This window comes from Bos indicus, chromosome 28 (assembly GCF_029378745.1).
Source record: "Bos indicus isolate NIAB-ARS_2022 breed Sahiwal x Tharparkar chromosome 28, NIAB-ARS_B.indTharparkar_mat_pri_1.0, whole genome shotgun sequence".
NCBI classification, from domain to species: Eukaryota; Metazoa; Chordata; class Mammalia; order Artiodactyla; family Bovidae; genus Bos; species Bos indicus.
This window is the reverse complement of record NC_091787.1, coordinates 8,830,836-8,852,017: the sequence shown is the minus strand read 5'-3', so window position 1 is coordinate 8,852,017 and position 21,182 is coordinate 8,830,836. Positions and strand designations below refer to the sequence as shown.

The 21,182-nt window shown below is 44.0% G+C and overlaps 1 protein-coding gene across 2 annotated transcripts in view; it reads left to right on the top strand.

Moving 5' to 3' along the window:
* The window catches only part of NID1 (nidogen 1), a 96,195-nt gene that overhangs the window by 67,026 nt on the left and 7,987 nt on the right, over positions 1-21,182 (top strand). Inside the window, exons 12-15 of one of the 2 annotated variants that reach the window (XM_019953832.2) lie at positions 342-464; positions 9,276-9,491; positions 11,945-12,117; positions 17,734-17,860. In XM_019953832.2, the coding sequence (XP_019809391.2) occupies positions 342-464; positions 9,276-9,491; positions 11,945-12,117; positions 17,734-17,860 (639 nt within the window). Of the gene's footprint in view, positions 1-341; positions 465-9,272; positions 9,492-11,944; positions 12,118-17,733; positions 17,861-21,182 lie in introns of both variants that reach the window. The other variant, XM_019953831.2, reaches the window with a different exon arrangement.

Below are 21,182 nucleotides of genomic sequence, written 5' to 3'. Positions count from 1 at the left end.
ATTTTTCTGTCAATCAATTAATCATCTGTCTCTCAACTCTTAGACATTTTTGAAGCTCTCATTTATAAGAAGGAAATAATGAATAAAAATCCTTTCATTTTTTTCCTTTTGTATGCTTGATTTTTCATGAAAACATCAAAGTGAAATGCATTTGTAAATGCACTAGATAGAAATCGATGAATCAGTGTTTTTATAATTAATGTTTAGTGAGTTCTTAAATCGTGGTTCCCAGATCAGAAATTGGGTCCCTAAAAATGGAGAGCAAGTGGCTTATATTATTGTGTAAACTAGGAATTCTGGAAGAAATCTCAGTCTCCCTGGGCTTGGTGGCTGTCTTGCAGATGTGGATGAATGCCAGCCAAGCCGATGCCACCCCGATGCTTTCTGCTACAATACGCCAGGGTCCTTCACGTGCCGCTGCAAATCTGGTTACCAAGGAGACGGCTTCCATTGTGTGCCTGGAGGTGAGGTGTTGGGGTGTTTGGAGTAGATAGGTCTTTGCTATCTGTATCCATGAGTATATAGCTCTGGGAGAGAACAAGGTGGGTATGTGGGAGGCTCGTGGAGAGCTGAGGTGGGTGATCAGAGCGCAGCTGTGGTATTGAGCAGTACAGTTGTGTACTGCACAGTTCCAGGGGTACCACACCTAGATCAGAGGAGTAAGAATGGATCTGTATTATTCAGGGTTCTCCAGAGAAGTAGATCTAATGAACGTGTGTGTGTGTGTGTGTGTGTGTGGAGAGAGAGAGAGAGAAATGTATTTATTTACATATAAAGAGATTTATTAGAAGGAATTGACCCACACACAGTTATAGAGGTCCGTTAGTTGCAAGGACTGTAGTCAGCAGGCTGGAGACCCAGGAATAGCCAGTGTTTCTGTTCAAGTCCAAAGGCAACAAAAAGCTCATGCTCCATTCATAGGTCATCAAGAAGGGAGAATTCTTTTTTACTTGAGGAAGGGTCCACATTTGTGTTCAATTCTGGCCTTCAACTGATTGGATGAGGCCCACCCACGTAAGGGAGGGCTATCTGCTTTACCTACTTTATGGAGTGAAAGGTTAGTCTCAGGCAAAAACACCCTCACAGAAACCACCCAGAATAATGTTTGACCAAATATCTGGGCATTCTGTGGCCCAATCGAGTTGACACCTAGAATTAACCATTGCCGGTTCTGAAGAATCACGGGGAGCAGAGCTGGGGTGGGGGTGAGGAAGGTGAAGGCCCACCAGTTATGGGAACAGGCAGACTGAGGACTCTTCAGAATTGTCTCTATTACCTCTTATACCTGGACTGTGGAGCTTCTAAAGTTGCCTACTGACCTGAGACTTCTGTGATAATCTCGTTAGACCATAGGACAATGATGGCCCTAGTTCTGTACCTGGAATGATCCTGGATCTCAGCAAACACTTTTGAATGAATACATATCATTGGCTGCCTTTTGTATGGCGCCTACTGTGTGCTGGGTACTTTATCTCCCGTTTCATGTAATGTTCCTAATCATCTCTTTAAAGCAAGTAGTATTACTATTTCTATTTATATAAAGGACACTAAAACATAAAGAAATAAAAGCACAGTCAAGATCCCAGAGGCTGTAAGTGCCAGAACTAAGACTAAACTCTGCCCAATGGACTCTAACCTGAATTCACTTCCCCAAATCACGTGGTAACCTGTCATGAGATTAAGGATGCATTTGACGCCTCCGACTGGAGTTAACCAGTTGTGCTGGTATTTACTTTAATTGTTGCTACTGTTGTTGGTCAAGTATATTTATCAATGTTTCAATAAGAAATACCTGGAACTTCCCACATAACCACTTTTTTGAGTGATTAAGAACTGTTTCAATGTCTGTCTCCTCCACTAGCCTTGAGTGCTTTGAGCATAGGTGCCTGTGCATTTTATTTTCCTGTTTCCGGTGTCCAGCAGAATTACGTGGTCCATGGTAGGGCTCGTGGTTCTTTATAGTTATCAAGGAAATAAGTGACTACATTAGTTTCCATTCCTACTGTGGTATATACAAGTATTTATTTATTCATACTCTCAGCAGGACTGGTATGACTGGTTTTTAGAATAGTTGAGGATCTAAAATGAGAAAAATATTAAATTAAGTTTAAATTTTGATGCATAATACTACATATTGCTGGTCTAAATTGTTTTCTTCTGGTTAGGACAGAGGTCCGTAAACTATGACTTGCAGGTCAAATCTGGCCCACTGCCTGTGTTTTGAAAATAAAGTTTTATTGGAACACGCAGGCTCTTTAGTTTAGGAATAGTGTACAACTGCTTTCATTCCATAAAGGCAGAGGTCAGTAGTTGCGGCAGAGCCTTCAAGGCCTGCAAAACCTGAAATATTTCTTACGTGGCCCTTGACAGAAAAAATTTACCAACCCCCAGCCTAGATGAACCCAGGCAGCATCAACCTTTTGTGCCTGAAATTAATTAAGACATTCCAGCAACTATTAAAAATGACTAAGTCACTATTTCCTTAGGCTTCCTTCACATCTTTCCAGTTCAAAAGGAAGCAGATGTTTCATTTTTTTTATTTTTGCTTTTTTGACCCAACTCCTTGCCCCCTTGGCTCTGTTGACTACACAGAAACAAACCCAGACCTGTAGCCTGGGATACAAGAGCAGATAAAACCAATCAGGGTTCTTTGCTAGGATTGTTTCGGTATTTAATCCTGTTTTCTCAAGAAATTCATCATCTATTTATATGCTCGAGAGAGAATGTACTTTAGAAATATACATGTCTCCATCAAGTATTGTTTCTAAGAGAAAAGAAATCTAAGAGACTACCAACAGGAGAGGTGGACAAATGAGTTTGGGTACAATTCATACCATGAAGTAATATATAGCAGTAGTTGAAATGAGTGAACTAAAGGGAATTCCTAGTGGTCCGGGGGTTAGGACTGTGCACTTTGACTGCCGTGGACCTGGGTTCAGTCCCTGCTCAGGGAACTAGGATCCCGCAAGCCATACAGTGTGGCCCCCAAAATTAATTAATTAAATGAATGAAGTAGAGTTAATGAATAAATCTCAACAGTCTATTGGGCAAAAAATGTAGTCATAGAAAGCTCTCACTTTTCGAGATGGCCCACACTCTGTGTCTCTCTCTCTCGATAAATTTACTTCTTACCTATTAAAAAAATAGTCGCAAAAGAATATAGGCAGTGTGCTTACATTTATATAAAATATAAGTCTATATGAAAAGAAACCTGCATATGTATATACATATGCCATAAAATGATAAACTGCACACATGAGAATGAGAAGCCAAAACCTCAGGATAAAGGTTACCTTCTATGATAGGAGAGGAAACTGGGGTTAGGGAGCCTTGCTGCATTTGTATTTCTAATGTATTTCCAGTTGGAATAGGAACCCTGAGGTTTTCATCGTGTTTTTTAAAATTTTAAAAGACTACCTAATGAAATATTGACAAATGAATACCTAATGAAATATTGACAAAAAAATTAAGTATAGTATCATTCAAACTCCTATTGCCAAATGTAATGAAGTGTAGGGATTAGACATTCAGCATTTTTTGATACCTACTCTATACAGAGGGGATTGATTTTTAAATAAAAAACTAGCTTTAGAGGTTAGTCAGTTAAGGTCATGGCTATTGCAGTATCAACCAACGATAAGCAAAACAGAAAAAAATGATGACTTGTTCTCTGCTGCCCTTCTGCACGCTTTGCCCAAAATGCGTGTGTGGATTGTGAAATCAGCTTAGTGGGTTGTTATTACCATTTTCATTTGAATGGAATGGAATGAAATAGAAACCAATAATCAAGAAGATAGAGTATGCAGAGTATGTGCAGTAGGAATAAGTCTTGTCTCATGAAATGATAGTTGTATATCCTTGTCCAGTGCATGACTGAGTTGTATGCACATGTGTTTATGTGTAAATGTGTGTATGTGTATATGTCCTGAATTGCAGAGTGGAATGCATTTCTATGGATCATGGTCAGGAAGTTTGAAAACTGCCATATTAGTTATCTATGTCTCTGAAACAAATTATTCCCCAGAGTTAGCAGCTTAAAATAGTGAATGTATATTACCTCACAGTTTCTGTGGGTCAAGGATTTAGGAGCATAGCTTGTTTTTCTATCTGTAGTTCCCTCTGCCGTCCCTTTTTTATCCTTCATCTATTGAAGGACCTCCTGCCATTCTCTTTGTCCTCAATTTGAGAAAAGTCACCCCAGACTCCCTGCTGTTCCCCAGATTAGTATATCCCAAACGCTTCCTCCCTCAAGCAAATAAAGAGATGAGTAAAGAGAGGAAAGAATAAATAAAGATGAGTAAAGAGAGTAGATGAGTAAAGACTAAGGAGAATCTTGCCTCGGTTGTCATTTTATCAACCAGCAGCCAGGACGGGATATGTGTCTTTACCATCCCACCCCTGCCCCACCCATAGTGGGACCCTCCCCATGCGGGCCTGGAGGGGCCGCTGTGGGCCAGGCTGAGAAGCCATTCCCAGGAACACAGTGATATCATAAGCACAGCCTCCGTAAACACACTTGAAGTTCTGTTTCCTGAGGCACCATTGAGGTCTCCCCCCCACTGTTATGTAAGTTCAAGATATAGCACTTCACAGTTCCACTGGAAATTCTAGATCACTGGAGATTTCATGTATTGGCTCACACAGTCCTGTCAGCCACAGAAAAGAGAGGTACCCCCATTCCCTTAAAAGTTTGGTTTTGTTGACAGTATACAGAACACCAGGTGTGTTTTCTGATTGGAAAGGCAACACCAAATATAGATGCTGACAGAAGGAAAACAAGTTTGTGGGCCATGGATAATTTCGGTGAGTGTGTTAAGCCAGTGTGTATGTGTGTGTGTGTGTGTGTGAGAGAGAGAGAGAGAGAGACCACGGACAGGCCATCCTGGGCACGGGGCATGTGTGTGCAGAGGGCCCGGGGCTGGGCTGGGGATCCAGAGACCTGGATTCTAGCTTGAGCTAAAGCATTTGCTAGTGTTGTGGCCTGGGGGAGCCGATCCAAACTTCAGTTCTCTCATTTGACGTAAAAGCCATAGTTGCCTGTTGCACAGGATTATAGTGAGAATTAAGTGAACCCTGTGTGAACAGACACAGCTGGTACAGAAACTAAAACCCTGTACAAATGTAAGATACTGAGGATGTAAGCAAGCCCTACCCCTAAGAGTGAGCGGGACCAACATTTTTATTATCAACCGGATGGCTTATTTTGTATCTTTGTTTGGTTATTCCTACATCAAATACTTTTTGTTTGTTTTTCTTTTTTTTAACTGAGGTATACTGAAGGATAGGGAAGCCTGGTGTGCTGCAGTCCATGGGGTCACAAAGAGCTGGACACGACTGGGTGACTGAACAAAAACAGTTGATTTACAGTGTGTGCTAATCTCTGCTGTACAGTGAGGTGGCTCAGTTTCACACATATGGACATTCTTTTTTTTTATATTCTTTACCATTCTGATTTATCACAGAATATTGAATGTAGTTCACTATGCTGTACAGTAGGACCTTGTTTTTGGTTTTTCTATTAGCCTTTGGGACAAACGAGCAGACCCAGTTGCCCCTTGCCAGGCTCAACACACACTTTTCTGGCGGGCTTACTGCTTGTAATCAAGGGGGCGGCCACATCCAGCAGGCTGACGTGAGAACTGGCAGTGCAGACAAAGGCACTTGAAACACTCACTGGCAGCACACCCCGAATGGCGCTGCGAAGGCCTGGTGAGGATACAGTCACAGATGAACATGGAGTGCAGGGCTTAAAATTCCAGCCGTGCACATTGTCTCAGCACATTCCACTCTTGTCTCAAATAATACCAGGGGATTAGTTACTCCTGACATCACTGGTTGACCGGCATTGCTGACAAGAGCAGAAGTGGTGGCACTGAGGAACAAAAACACTTTTTAGATGTAAAATTCTATGAAATATGTAATATAGTATTATCTGTTCTATTATTACTATATATATGGTATTAACACAGTAATATATTAATACATGAGTATTTATATGAGGTTTCTCCCTAATGTAACTAGCAATGTCCTAGAGCCAGGGTTGAAAGCTACATCCCCCACAGGCCAAATGTGGCCCACCATTTGTGTCTGTTAATAAAGTTTTATTGAAACCCACATTCGTTTATATATTAAACTTGGATGCTTTCATGCCACATCCATAGAATTGAATTGTGACAGAGATCATATGGCCCACAAAACCCAAATATTTACTCTCTGCTCCTTAGCAGAAAAAGTAGAGCCCTGCCCTGGATTGTATAACCACAGTCTTCCAATAAAGATTAAAATAAAAAAGGACTCCACCACACCTTTGCTCTCCAAGCCCTACAGAGAGGATATTTTGGGAATTCCCTGATGGTCCAATGGCTAAGACTGCATAGTCTCACTGCCAAGAACTCAGGTTTGATACCTGGTTGGGGAACTAAGATTCTGCAAGCCATGTGGTGCAGCCAAGAAAAAAAAGGAAAGGATGTCTTGTGTATCTTTTGTGACATAGGCTCTCCTGTCAAGCAGTGACTCACTGGATTGTCACTCTGTGTTTGCTTGTTCCCTTCCCTCCATGAGCTCCTTGAGGGCAGGACCTGGGAGTTATTCCCATGTGCATCCCGACTCCAGCCCAGGAAGTGCTTCCCAAGTCAAGGCTAAGGGGATGTAGTCACTCACTGTCTTCTCAGAGCCTAAAATCTGCTCAGGGACACAGACAGGGAGCAGCCTCTGAGTCTCAGCATCAGAGTGACGAGAACCCAGAGCACCCTGGGAACTCTTGGAGGGCCTGAGAAGCCTTCCTGGAGGGAGCACGTGCCTGAGCTAATTCTTAAAGGGTTCACCGAAGGAGGAGGGGGAGTCACACAATAAATGAATGGATGGATGAATGGGGGAATGGAAAGGCCTGCAAAAGAAGGGCAGCTGCCATCGTTCGGTTTGGCTGAAGTGTGGCTCTCGGCTGTGCCTGGGCATCTCTACATGGAAGATGCTGCACAGGCCATGGCGACGCTGACCTGTCTGCATCTGTCTGATGCTATCGTGGCTAAGCTCTAGTCAGTGTGGAAGCGGCTTTTGTTGTTGTTGTTTGGTTGTTTAGTCATGTCTGACTCTTTGTGACCCGTGTACTGCAGCACACCAGGCTCCTCTGTCCTTCACTATCTCCTGGAGTTTGCTAAAGTTAATGTCCATTGAGTCAGTGATGCCATCCAACCATCTCATTCTCTGGTGCCCCCTTCTCCTTTTGCCTTCAGTCTTTCCCAGCATCAGGGTCTTTTCCAATGAGCTGGCTCTTCATATCAGGTAGCCAAAGTATTGGAGCTTCAGCTCAGCATCAGTTCTTCCAATGAATGTTCGGGGTTGATTTCCTTTAGGATTGACTGGTTTGATCTCCTTGCTGTCCAGGGGATTCTCAAGAGTCTTCTCCAACACCACAGTTCAAAAGCATCAATTCTTTGGCATTCAGCCTTCTTTATGGTCCAACTCTCATATTCATACATGACTACTGGAAAAACTATAGCTTTGACTATATGGATCTTTATTGGCAAAGTGATGTCTCTGCTTTTTAATATGCTCTCTAGGTTTGTCGTAGCTTTCCTTCCAAGGAGCAAGCATCTTTTAATTTCATGGCTGCAGTCACCATCCGCAGTGATTTGGGAGCTCCCCAAAATAAAATCTATCACTGCTTCCACTTTTCCCCCTTCTATGCTGTGAAGTGATGGGGATGGTGCATACTTGAGAATTGTTTATTATAGAATATAGCATCTCATCAGCAATTCCACACAGATGGAATGGTATTTCCCAGCCTCGGGATATGAGTTGCATAGTTGAAAGGCCATATTTCATGCCAAACACTAGCCCATAATTAAAAGGAAACACACGTATGCTGGTAAATGTGCCCTATGGTCACCCATATCTTTGACCTGGACTCAGTGTGGCTAATCAAGAAGCTGGTAATGACAAAAAGAACACATTTAAGAAAAATTTAAAGTTTCTTAAAACAAATGTCAGTGCTGTCCATAAAGTGATGAATAGTAAACAAAATGTGGTGTGGACATGCAATAGAATATTATTCAGCTATGAATAGAGAACTAAGCCCTGTCACATGGCCACAGTATGGATGAACCTTGAAGACAGCCTGCTGAGTGAAAGCAGCTGGACACAGAAGGTCACACATTGTAAGATTCCATTTATGAGAACAAACCAAAATAGGTAAATCCATAGAGACAGAAGCAGACTTGTGGTTGCCAGGGGCTGGGAGGAAGGAAGAAGTGGAGACAGCTAGTTAATAGATCTGGGATTTCCTTTTGAGGTAAGGAAAATGTGTTGCTACTACTAGAGGGAGGTGGTGGTCACTCAGCATTGTGACTGCACTAAATACCCCTGAATTATTCATTGTAAAACGGCTGATTATATATTATGTCAATTTTGCCTCTGTTTTTCAAAACTGAAAAAATAAATGGCCTAGAAAGGAAAAGAAAATGTAGACATACTCTTCTTGACTGTTAAGTCCACTAATTAATAATGATGTTTAAAATTTTTAATTAATAAAACATCTGGGATTAACATATAGACACTTCTATATATAAGATAATCAACAAGGGCCTACCATAGAGCACAAGGAACTCCACTCAATACACTGTAATAACCTGTATGGGAAAAGAATCTGAAGAAGAGTACATATATGTATATGTATAACGGAATCACTTAGCTGTAGACTTGAAACTAACACAACAGTGTAAATCAACTGTACTCCAATATAAAGTAAAAATTAAATTAAAAAAATTTTAAATAAGCTCTAAGGATATATTGCATGACATAGGGAATATAGAGCTTTTGAGGTGGCTCAGTGGTAAGGAATCTGCCTGCCAAGAAGGATACTCAAGTTCGATCCCTGGGTCAGGAAGATCCCCTGGAGGAGGAAATGGCAACCCACTCCAGTATTCTTGCCTGGGAAACGCCATGGACAGAGGACCCTGTCCGGCTACAGTCCATGGTGTCACAAAGAGTCAGACACGACTGAGCGACTGAACAACAATAGCAACAACATAGAGAATAAAATCAGTATTTTATAATAGGTTTAAAAGGAGTATAATCTATAAAAATTTTGAATCATTGTCATGTACCTGAAACTAATAGAATATTGTAAGCCAACATCCTTCAATAAAGGTGAACAAAAAATTTTTTTTTAATTAATAAAACAAAACGGGGCAATGACCAGGCAGCTCCCCAGGTTCCGAGTTGGGTGCAGGGGCTTGAACTGACGACCCTCTTTTTGCCCCTCTCTCTAACAGTAGTGGAGAAAACCCGATGCCAGCATGAGCGGGAGCACATCCTGGGGACGGCGGACTCCTCGCGGCCCCGGCCCCCTGGGCTCTTTGTCCCCGAATGTGATGAGCACGGGCAGTACGTGCCCACCCAGTGCCACAGCAGCACTGGCTACTGCTGGTGTGTGGACCGCGACGGCCGAGAGGTGCAGGGGACCAGGACTAGGTCTGGGATGAGGCCACCGTGTAAGTCGGAGAGCCGCGCCAGAGATGGGATGTCCGGGCATCCGCGAGCATTGTTGGGGACCTTTGCCTGGGGCACAGCTGGCGCTTTCTGCCTGCCCTGAATCCTGACCTGCTCCACTGACTCAAAGCCCGTCCCCTCCCTTCCTCTCTCCCCTCTGCAGCCCCCTTTTCCATCTCCCTGTAACTCACAGCCCTCTTCACCACCTCTCCCCACTCACCCTCTCCCTCCTCTCACCCTTTTCTTTGCCTTTTCGGGGCAAACCTGTCTTGTGCAAATGATGGGCAGGGCCTGCTGGATAAGATTGCAGTTGATAGCAGAAAGTGTGTGTGTGTGCGCTTGGGGCTTCTCTGGGTAAACCCTGCGCTGGGCAGCCTGGCCTTTCAGTGGCTCTGTGCTGGGGCATGGCAGGCATGGGAGAGACCAACCAGAGCCCCTCCTCAGCACCCTGTTACTCAGGCATGGAACTCTTAGTCACACCAGCCTCCTGCAAGGTTGTGCCTGGACCTTTAGGTGCTTGATCCATTTGTAATGATGCCAGGAACCAACAGCCACAAAGGTTTCTGCCAGCTGGCTCTGCGACAATCCGTGCTGGTAGGAAGGCGTCAAGTTGGGACTAGGGCCAGGCTGTGTGACACTGGACAGACACTTGCCTGAGTTTTGGCGCCCTTGACTTCAACATCTCACTTGAGCAAAATAATCTCTAAGATGTTTCTTGGCTCTAAAATTCAGTCCCAGATGTAGAAAAGGCTAATTGTCACAAGTTACCAAAATCGAATATAATCATTCTTGACATCTCCATTCACCAGATAGCCAATAATCATAAATTGATCCCCTACCAGATAGTTTCCCAGAGCTGCTAAGAGGCTGCTAAGAAGGGATCACTCACAAACTTCATTATCCCACCCAGCCAGCATTAACCTGGTGTGTCAGATGCCATGGTCTTGCGGGCATCTGCAGAGGGAAAGGCCCCAGTGTGGACCCTAGAACCTCAGGGGGCAGGGAAACAGAGGCAGGCTAGGGAAAGGAACCCTCAGAGAGAGGCAGACCAAGGACCACAGTGTCCCTGACCTAGGGGGTCGTGGGCTGGCCAGGGAAGGCTTTGCAGGCAATACCGCCTGACCCAAGGCCTTGACAGGACCAGAGTCACCTGCACTGGGGAAGTGGGGTTGAGGAGATCTGTGCTCCAGTGTCAGGAGCGCGTTGAGGGGCAGGAAGGAAGCCATCAGGAGTTTGTGTCCCATGCTGGGGGAGCAGAGTGGAAGTGAGGACATCAGAGGCTCTGCGCAGGGATCTGGCTTGATCCTGAGGACAGGGGAGGGGAGCCCAGGAAGGGTTTTGAGCAGGTGCTGATGTGACCAGGTTTCAGTTTTAGAAGAGCTGAGAGGAAGGAATGAGACCATGGCCATGGGGAGCCGGGGGCTGCTGCAGTATTTACAGTTAAGCCAGGTGAGAAATGGCGAGGGTTGACCTGCACCTCAGGGATAGATTCTAGAGATTTAAAGAGATCCACCAGATTGGTTTATGTCACTGAGTGGGTATAACAGGCAAGATGGACCAGAGGAAAGAACTGAAAATGAGCTTGGCCATGACCTGGTTCCGCCCTCTCACTGCAGAGGTCCATAATGTGTCCACATGGTGAGTGGCAGGACCAGGTCGGGGACCCAGGTTCCCCGACACCCTCTGTGTGTTCCTTACCCTCAGCCAGGGTGCATGTCCCCTCCTGGGAGGTTCTGCCAGGTGAACCAGAGCTCTGCGGGGCATGCAGCTCAGCGGGCAGGCAAGGCTGCGTCTAAGGGAGGATGAGCCTCCCCCCTCGTTTTGTCCTGGAAAGTCCAGAAGGACTGTGTTCCTGCTTGTGGGGCCTGAGACCCTCCTGCCCCCATGGGATGGGGTGAGCGGGCAAGTCCACTCTGACGGACTTGCCTAGACTTTCAAGTTCCCTGGGCATGAAAACACTCAGCAGCTTCCCGTGGGGGTGCGAGTTCTCTGACGGACTTGCCTAGACTTTCAAGTCCACTGGGCATGAAAATACTCAGCAGCTTCCCGTGGGGTGCGAGTTCCCTGTGGCCAGGATTTCGGGGTTTCTGCTGTCTCTTTGTTTTGGATCGCTGCCACAGCCCGGATGCCCAGCGTCCAGAGCAGGGCACCCATAGCCAGGTTAGTTCCATTGAGGGAGAGGCTGAGCCGTTTTTTCCACTTGACGTTTAATGTTATACTCAAGCCCTGTGTCATCTTCATCACAAACGCCTTCTGATTGGCTGTGGTCCTTCTGTTCCTTGTGCTCTCAGATATTAATAGGCACATGTGACTGTGCAGTTTGTGGTGCCGAGAAGGTGGCGTGACCAGGCGTGTGGGTGCACGTGTATGAGTCCGTGTGTGTGTGCCCACACACGTGTATTTGTGCATTCCTGCTGCGTTCGGGCCTTGCTCAATGCCGTCTCCCGCCACCCAGGTCTGAGTACAGTGGCTCCTCCAGTTCACTATGGACCCCCGGTCCCTACCACTGTGATCCCCCTGCCTCCTGGGACCCATCTACTCTTCGCCCAGACAGGGAAGATAGAGCGCCTTCCCCTGGAGGGAAGCACCATGACCAAGTCGGAAGCCAAGACACTGCTTCACGCCCCGGTGAGTGTTGGCTGATGGCACTTCAGTGACAATTTCTGCTTCCATGACCTGGAGCAACAAGCAGGGTGTGGTCAGACCAGGGACTGGGACTAGATCCCTGGACCTAGGGCCTCTTCATTCTGTGTGACCCTGGGTGTCTATCTCTAAATAAGACCACTTTACTTCTAAGTCCCCTCCCCTCCCTCCAGAAGATTCAAGGGTGGGAACAGAAACGGAATGCCTGCTAGAGACCACTTTGGAATCTGACCCCTAGTGGGGGGCATCACCTGTGCTTACTGTATCTTATCTGCGAGCATCTGTCAGGTTTGATCTCACCATCCCTGCTAAATTCACAAAATGACTCATCTTTTGGCAGCAACTCAACTCAAGATCTTCATGTCTGCCTGGAGGCAGTAACCAGAGCTTTTCAAAGCTTCAAAGATGTGTTTTGTGAGCTAGGGAATTTTTGTCTGTTAGATAGAGGTCAGACACTCTGAGAAGCTGTTGTTTTATCTGGGATCCTGACCTTCTGCCAGGAAATCAAACTTAAGACCTGGTGGAGGCTTCCAACTGTGGACTACAGGGGGGGTGCCAGGACACTGGTGGGCCATCAGGGTCCTCTAAGGAGGGGAGAAGTAGCAGTGAGTGGTCCATCAGGCCTTGGAGATTGGCCTTGGAGATGAACGTCCAGCAGAAATCCTCATCACCCCTCAGTGCTGGTTGCAGAGCCTTCTTGAAAATTCTGGATAAAAATGTTGCTTTCTTCTCGTCTTCCTTCCCCACTCCCCTGTCTCTGCTGCTTGCCCTATTTTCTCTTCCTGCATCAATCTCCACATCATAGGTACCACACACGGCCATACCGCTCTTCTTTTTGACCAAGGTCAAAAAAAGTCTGCAAAGTAAAAATGCTTCTTTTTTTAAATTTTATTTTCTTGAAGTATAGTTGATTTACAATGTCGTGTTAATTTCTGTTGTACAGCAAAGTGACTCCGTTATACACACACACACATATATACATGGTTTTTCACACCCTTTTCCATTATGGTTTCTCACAGGATATTGAATGTAGTTCCCTATGCTATACAGTAGGGCCTTGTTGTTTATCCATTCTCTACACAATAGTTTTTATCTGCTAATCCCAAACTCCCGTTCCTGCCCCTTCACACCCCACTGCCCTGGCGACCACAAGTCTGCTCTCTGTCTGGGTGTGTTTCTGTTTCATAGATAAGCTCACTTGTGTCATATTTTAGATTCCACATGTGAGTGATGTCGTATGGTATTCATCTTTCTGTTTCTGGCTTACTAACTTACTAGAGATGGTAATCTTTAGGTCCATCCATGGTAAAAAATGCTTTTCAAAAGCCTCTTGCAAAGCAGCCTTGATTGTTCTTCCCCAGCACAAAGCCCTCTGATGGATTCCCCTTTCACCCAGAGGGAAAAAAAATCAGTTATTTTCGTGGCCTTTGGCTACCTGTCCCAACCCCATTTCCTGCAGCTGCCCCCTCACTCACTGGCCGCAGCCCTCTGGCCTTCCAGCTGATCCTCAACTCGCCGCACACACGTGCACCTCAGGGCATTTGCATCTGCTGGCCCCTGCCTGCAGTTTTCTCGCTCTAGACCCTGGCACGGCTCACATGTACGTTGCACGGTTGACATGTACATAGACACGGCCACATGTACCTTACACAAACTTCTGCTGCATGTCACCTCTGGGAGAAGCCTGTCCTGGCTGCCCTGTTCAGACTGCAGCCTCCAGTCGCCCTTCTCTGTCTTTGAGCAAACACTCAGCACTACTCCTCAGGGTACATGTTCTGTATCTCATGTATCTCTTCCCACCAAGAATAGAGACCTGGATGGACCTAACGTCTGTCATATAGAGTGAAATAAATCAGAGAAAAACAAGCATCATACACTAAAGCATGTGTGTGGAATCTAGAAAAACGGTACAGATGAACCTATTTGCAACACAGGAATAGACACAGGCATAGGGAACAGATGAGTGGATGGGGTGGGGGTGGGGGATGGCAGGCAAGATGAACTGGGAGATTGGGATTGACATGGGCACTCCCATGTGTAAAACAGATAGCTGATAAGAACCTGCTGTCTTGCACAGGGAGCTCAGCTCAGTGCTGTGATGACCTAGAGGGGATGGGCAGGAGCTCAGCTCAGTGCTGTGATGACCTAGAGGGGATGGGCAGGGGGAGGTCCAAGAGAGAGGAGATAGCCGTATACCTATGGCTGATTCACTTTGTTGTGCAACAGAAACTAACTCAGCATTGTAAAGCAACTATACCCCAATTAAAAAAAAGACTGTAAGCACACCAAGACCAGAAGTTGTCCGTCTGTTTCATGGAGGTGTTTGTTTCAAATGCTGTTTCCAGACCCCAAACAGTGTTTGGCACTTGAGAAGTATTTACTGAAGGAATGCATAAGTGATCTTTATGATTTCCTATTACCTCACTGAAGCACAAATCCCTCAAGGGGCAATCATTGTTCTTCTCTTGTATCCACCAGCACACACTCCCAGGTAGTAGGAGTCGGGAAAGCCATTCCCCCGACACCCAGGGGAGAGGCTTAAATGTCAAATGAGGCTGTGAGAAGCAGGAAACTGAGATGTGATCCGTGGAGGGGAAGGTGCTGAAACAATGTTCACTGTGTCTTTCCTATCTATTATCTATCAATCATTTATCCATTTATGGATACATCCATCTAGCTATCTGTTTTTACCATCTAGGTATTATAGTTTAACTGTACCTAAGGCCACCGTTCAATGGCATTAAATCCCACTGTCATCACCATCCATTGTCCCAAACTGAAACTCTGGATCCATTCACTAATGCTCCCTCCTCCTCCACCAGTCTTCTGCAACCTCATTCTACTTTCTATGAATTAGCCTGTTCTAGGGAAACTCCTCTAAGTGGAATCATGCAGTGCTTGGTCTCTTGTAACTGGCTTACTTCACTTAACATAATATCTTCAGATTTCATCCATATTGTGACATGTGTCAGAATTTTCTTCCTTTTTATGACTGAGTAATATTCCATCATATGGATATTTCATATTTTGTTTATCTGTTCATCAGTGGAGAACTTGGGCTGCTTCTGCTTTTTGACTATTGTGATTAATGTTTCTATAAACATGGGTTTACAAACATCTGTTCAAGTCCTTACTTTCACTTATTTTGGAAATAAACCAGACATGAAATTACATGGTAATTCTATTTTTAACTTTTTGAGGAACTGCCATACTGTTTTCCTTAGCAACTGCACCATTTTGCATTCCCACCACCAGAGCACAAAAATTCCAAATTTCCCTGCTACTTTGCTAACACATTATTATTTTTTTTTTAATTGTAGCCATACTAATATGTGTGAAGTGGTATTTTGTGATTTTGATTTGCATTTCTCTAGTTGGTAAAGAATGCATCTGCAATGCAGGAGACCCCAGTTCAATTCCTGGATCAGGAAGATCCCCTGGAGAAAGGATAAGCTACCCATTCCAGTATTATTGGGCTTCCCTTGTAGCTCAGCTGGTAAAGAATCCTCCTGCAATGTGGGAGACCTGGGTTCGATCCCTGGGTTGGGAAGATCTCCTGGAGAAGGGAAAGGCTACCCACTCCAGGGTTCTGACCTGGAGAATTCCATGGACTATATAATCCATGGGGTCACAAAGAGTTGGACACGACTGAGTGACTTTCACTTCACATTCACAAGGATTGTGAATGAGATGTTCAGGTCAGTTCAGTTCAGTTGCTCAGTCCTGTCCGACTCTTTGCAACCCCATGGACTGCAGACGCCAGGCCTCCCTGTCCATCACCAACTCTCAGAGCTTACTCAAACTCATGTCCATTCAGTCAGTGATGCCATCCAACCATCTCATCCTCTGTCATCCCCTTCTCCTCCCACCTTCAATCTTTCCCAGCGTCAGAGTCTTTTCCAATGAGTCACTTCTTTGTATCAGGTGGTCAGAGTATTGGAGTTTCAGCTTCAGCATCAGTGCTTCCAATGAGTATTCAGGACCTATTTCCTTTAGGGTGGACTGGTTGGATCTCCTTGCAGTCCAAGGGACTCTCAAGAGTCTCCTCCAACACCACAGTTCAAAAGCATCAATTCTTTGGTGCTCAGCTTTCTTTATAGTCCAACTCTCACATCCATACATGACCACTGGAAAAACCATAGCTTTGACTAGATGGACATTTGTTAGCATCTTTTCATGTGCTTAAGGGCCACTTATATATCTTCTTTGGAAAAATATCTATTCATATCCTTTGCCCATTTTGTGGTTGGGTTATTTTGTTGTTGTTACTGAGCTGTAGGAGTTCTTCATATATTTTATCAACCCCTCATCAGATACATGACTTGCAAATATTTCCTCACCTTCCATGAGTTGGTTACCTTTTCACTTTGTTGACTGTATCTTTTACTGAACAAAAGTTTTCCATTTTGATAAGATCCAATTTATCTATTTTTTGCTTTTGATGTCATAGCCAAGAAATTATTGCCAAATCAAACACTATGAGGCTTTCAACCATGTTTTCTTCTAAGAAATTTATAGTTTTAATGGTTACATTTGGGTTTCTGATTCATCTTGAGCTTATTTTTGTATACGGTGTAAGGTGAGGGTCTCTGTGTCCTTTATGACCTGACCTCTAAAGGGGAAGTGTGTGCTGATAACTGGTTCTCTCCTAAAACATCTTCCTGGTCTTTTACTTCTGTGGTGTCCAGGGGCTTTACTTATGTTTCCATATATATTTTCGAGTGAACTTGTAAGTTTCTCCTTTATAAAAAGGAAAGAAAGAAAAGCCTTCTGGGATTTTGATATGGATAGCATTGGATCTTTGATCCATTAAACTAACATCTCTTCATTTATTTGCATCTTCTTTAATTTTGGTATGCAATGTCTTATAGTATTCAGCCTAAAATATTTTGGTTTTGTTGCTATTATAAACATTATTATCTTAAAATCCTACTTCTTGATGGTATGTTGAAATACAGTTTTATGTTGATCTTGGATTCTGAAACCTTGCTAGATTCAATTATTAATTAAAATATTAGTATAGATTCCCCAGGAGTTTCTACATAAATAATCATATTGTCTTAAAATAGAATCATTTTACTTCTTCCTTTCCAATATTTATGTGTTTTATTTCTTTTTTATGATCTTCAGTTTGTCAAAGGTTTCTTAGATAATATACAAAAAGCATTATCCATAAAAGAATAATAAATTGGACTTTACAAAAATTGAAAACTTTTGCTCCCAAAAAACATCATTTAAGAAAATGAAAAAGTGCTATTTGCTGAGAGAAACTGAAGCAGGTTGCCATGCCCTCCTCCAGGGCATCTTCCTGACCCAGGGATCAAACCCATGTGTCTTACGTCTCCTGCGTTGGCAGATGGGTTCTTTACCACCAGCGCCACCTGGGAAGCCCCATACGTATACATACTTATATGACAACGGGTTTTTATCTGAAGTTTATAAAAAACTCCTGCCACTCGATAATTTAATTTTAAAAATGGACAAAAGACTCGAAGACACTTCATTTTGAAAGGTGTCCAAATGCCTGTAAGCACATGAAAGATCCCTACTATCATGAGGCGCGAGTAGAGGGACCCTCTCACCACTGGTCTACACTTCCAGGGTAAAGTCATCATCGGACTGGCCTTCGACTGTGTGGACAAGATGGTTTACTGGACCGACATCAGTCAACCTTCCATCGGGAGAGCCAGTCTACATGGCGGAGAGCCAGCCACCATCGTTCGACAAGGTGGGCAAGCAAGCATTCTGGGTTTTGCTTTTAGTAGCCCACGTGGCTCTTGGGGGAGAGAGCAGAGTCGTGCGGTGTATGGTTGCTTGCAGGATATGGTGATTGGAGATGGGTTGGGTTCTCGGGCCCAAACATCACCCTTTCTAGCCTTCTCTGAATAGTCCAAGGACTCATCACTAAATCATGAACATCTTAGCTGGGATGTGTTGCTGAAATAAAATTAAAACAGGGTAAGTGTCCATGCCTGTCTCTGAAAGCGTATGTAGCCAGTTTTAAGGAATAATAAAGGCTAAACTCAACCATCTGGTTTGGATATATGCATCTCCCTCTGGCTGCTGAGCCTCGAGTTGATTCTCAGACTGTCTGCCCCTTGGGGTGGTCCATGAGGCAATAAACAGAAAAATCATAAAGATGGGAGGGTCACAAGCATATTGGCAAATACTGTCCCTGAGAGGTGAGTCTATTCCCAAGACAGTTTTCAATTTGAAGGGTTATCACTTCAACCTGTAACCTCATGGTGGGGTGGGTCTCCTCTATTCCATCTCACCCTCACTGGACCTTGCTCAGATTGCCAGAGGAGTACAGCAAATTAGGCTGAACTTTTACAGATATTTCTGTTTCTGTTGCATCACTAATGGTAAACCACATGACACTTTGGCACAGCCTACCCCTCAACATTTAACCTCAATTCCTTAACTTACGGGTGCCAATTTAAGCCAAGGACTCTACTATTTTAATGCCTACAGTCAACAAGTCAAGACTATTTTAAATGAGTATGTTTTATCAAAATTCAAGTCCATTATGACAAAAAGTCCAAGGACCTGTAAAAATTCTCCTCTACTGAAAAGGTCAAATATTGCACATTGTTCAGTCTGTGACTTAACCAGCTGCCTTGCAGATATTTTCAGTCAAAAAACATTGCCTTGCCAATGAGATGTGCTATGTAAAATCATCTTGTTTTCTCTGCAAAACACTCAAAGGTACATCTTTAAGGACTTCCTGGCTTGGGGGAAAAAGCAAAGATACATCTTTAAAATATTTGAGCCTCTTTGGTATTTCTTTTTACTGATGCTTGGGGCTGAGTGTTATTGTTCAGTTGCCAAGTTGTGTCTGACTCTTTGCAACCCCATGGACTGCAGCATGCCAGGCCTCCCTGTCCCTTACCATCTCCTGGAGTTTGCTCAAACTCATGTCCATTGAGTCAGTGATGCCATCCAACCATCTCATTCTCTGTCATCCCCTTCTCTTCCTGCCTTCAGTCTTTCCCAGCATCAGGGTCTTTTCCAATGAGTCTGCTTTTAGCATCAAGTGGCTTAAGTTTTGGAGCTTCAGCTTCAGCATCAGTCCTTCCAGTGAATATTCAGGTTGATGTCCTTTAGGATTGGCTGGTTTGATCTCCTTGCAGTCCAAAGAACTCTCAAGAGTCCTCTCCAGCACCACAATTCAAAAGTATCAGTTCTTTGGCACTCAGCCTTCTTTATGGTCCAACGCTCACATCTGAATATGACTCCTGGAAAAACCAAAGCCTTGACTAGACGAACCTTTGTCAGCAAAGTCATGTCTCTGTTTTTTAATACTCTGTCTAGGTTTGTCATAGCTTTTCTTCCAAGGGCTAGGTGTAGCTTTTCTAATTTAACGTCTCTCTAACAACTTTTGATAGTGTCAGAAGTGCCTGTGGAACAGCCCCTGGGATATATTTTTCCTTCCTTGGCTCCTTCATAACAGATAATATAGCAGGAATTAAGCTGAGGTTGAGTTACACAGGTCAACTATGGACACAGACCTCAAATACTTTTCTGGAAGCCAACGTGCTATTTAAATAATGTCTGCTAGTTTTCATGGCTTGCTTTAATGAATAGAATGCTTTTTGCATCTTAATGCTGAAAATGTTGTTGAAAATGTTGTTTCTATTATCTGTAATTTGACTTCAAAACCCACAGGAAGTGGGGAGTAGGTCATCGTTTGCTATTTCCTGTTGTTTTTGGAACTGATAATGATCCAAGAAAGCTTTAAGACCAGTAAGAAACATTCCAGACAAAAGCCCACTGTGAAAATACAGAATTAAATCAGAATGTGATCTTTGTAGAAGAAAGATCACTAGGAATACATTGTCCTTTTAATTTCAAAAAAGAGAAAGAAGCTTCCACTTACATTCTCATCATGGTATTTTCCTAGCGAGTGAAAATGGTAGTGGGTATCTTTTCTTTTTCTTCCTAATTTCATAATGTCTGAATCCCGGGCTTCTCTGTTTTTCCTTGAGTTAAAGTCCTAGCCAGATATCTTTAATAAGTATCATCATCTGTTTCCTTTTGATATAATCAGTGTGGAATATATAGCCCTGCAATTTTCCCATCTTGCCCTGACTCACAGTAAAGGATGAGGTTTTCCAGGCCTTTCCTTTTGGCTCCTTAGCCTTTAAAGAAGTTTTTTTCTGGTTGGGGGAGGAGTTCTGGTTGCTCTTGGGTTTGACGTCAAGACCAGGCTGTTTCTAAAAAGACAATTGGCATGGAGTTCCTTCCGGGAACTTGTAAAGATACTCTTGTTAAACAGTCTTCCCTGGTCCCACCATGTCTGAATAGCCCGTGCCTCTCAGACAGGATGTACTCGTTCCAAATATACCCTAGAATGATTTCTTCTGATTTTGTCTGAAGGTCTGAAGGGGTCTTTGGAAGTCAGTCTCATTGTCCCTTTGCCTCCAAGGATGTGGGAAATATTTTCAGTTGGTTCAGTCGCTCAGTTGTGTCCGACTCTTTGTGACCCCATGGACTGCAGCACACCAGGCTTCCCTGTCCATCACCAACTCCCGGAGCTTACCCAAACTCATGTCCATTGAGTCAGTGATGCCATCCAACCATCTTATCCTCTGTCATGCCCTTCTCCTCCCACCTTCAATCTTTCCCAGCTTCAGGGTCTTTCAAATGAGTCAGTTCTTTGCATCAGGTGGCCAAAATATTAGAGCTTCATCTTCAGCATCAGTCCTTCCAATGAATATTCAGGACCTATTTCCTTTAGGATGGACCGGTTGGATCTGCTTGCTGTCCAAAGAACTCTCAAGAGTCTTCTCCAACACCACAGTTCAAAAGCATCAGTTCTTTGGCACTCAGCTTTCTTTATAGTCCAACTCTCTCATCCATACATGACTACTGGAAAAACCATAGCTTTGACTAGATGGAGCTTTGTTAGCAAAGTAATGTCTCTGCTTTTTATTATGCTGTCTAGGTTGGTCATAGCTTTTCTTCCAAGGAGCAAGTGTCTTTTAATTTCATGGCTGCAGTCACCATCTGCAGGGATTTTGGAGCCCCACAAAATAAAGTCTGTCACT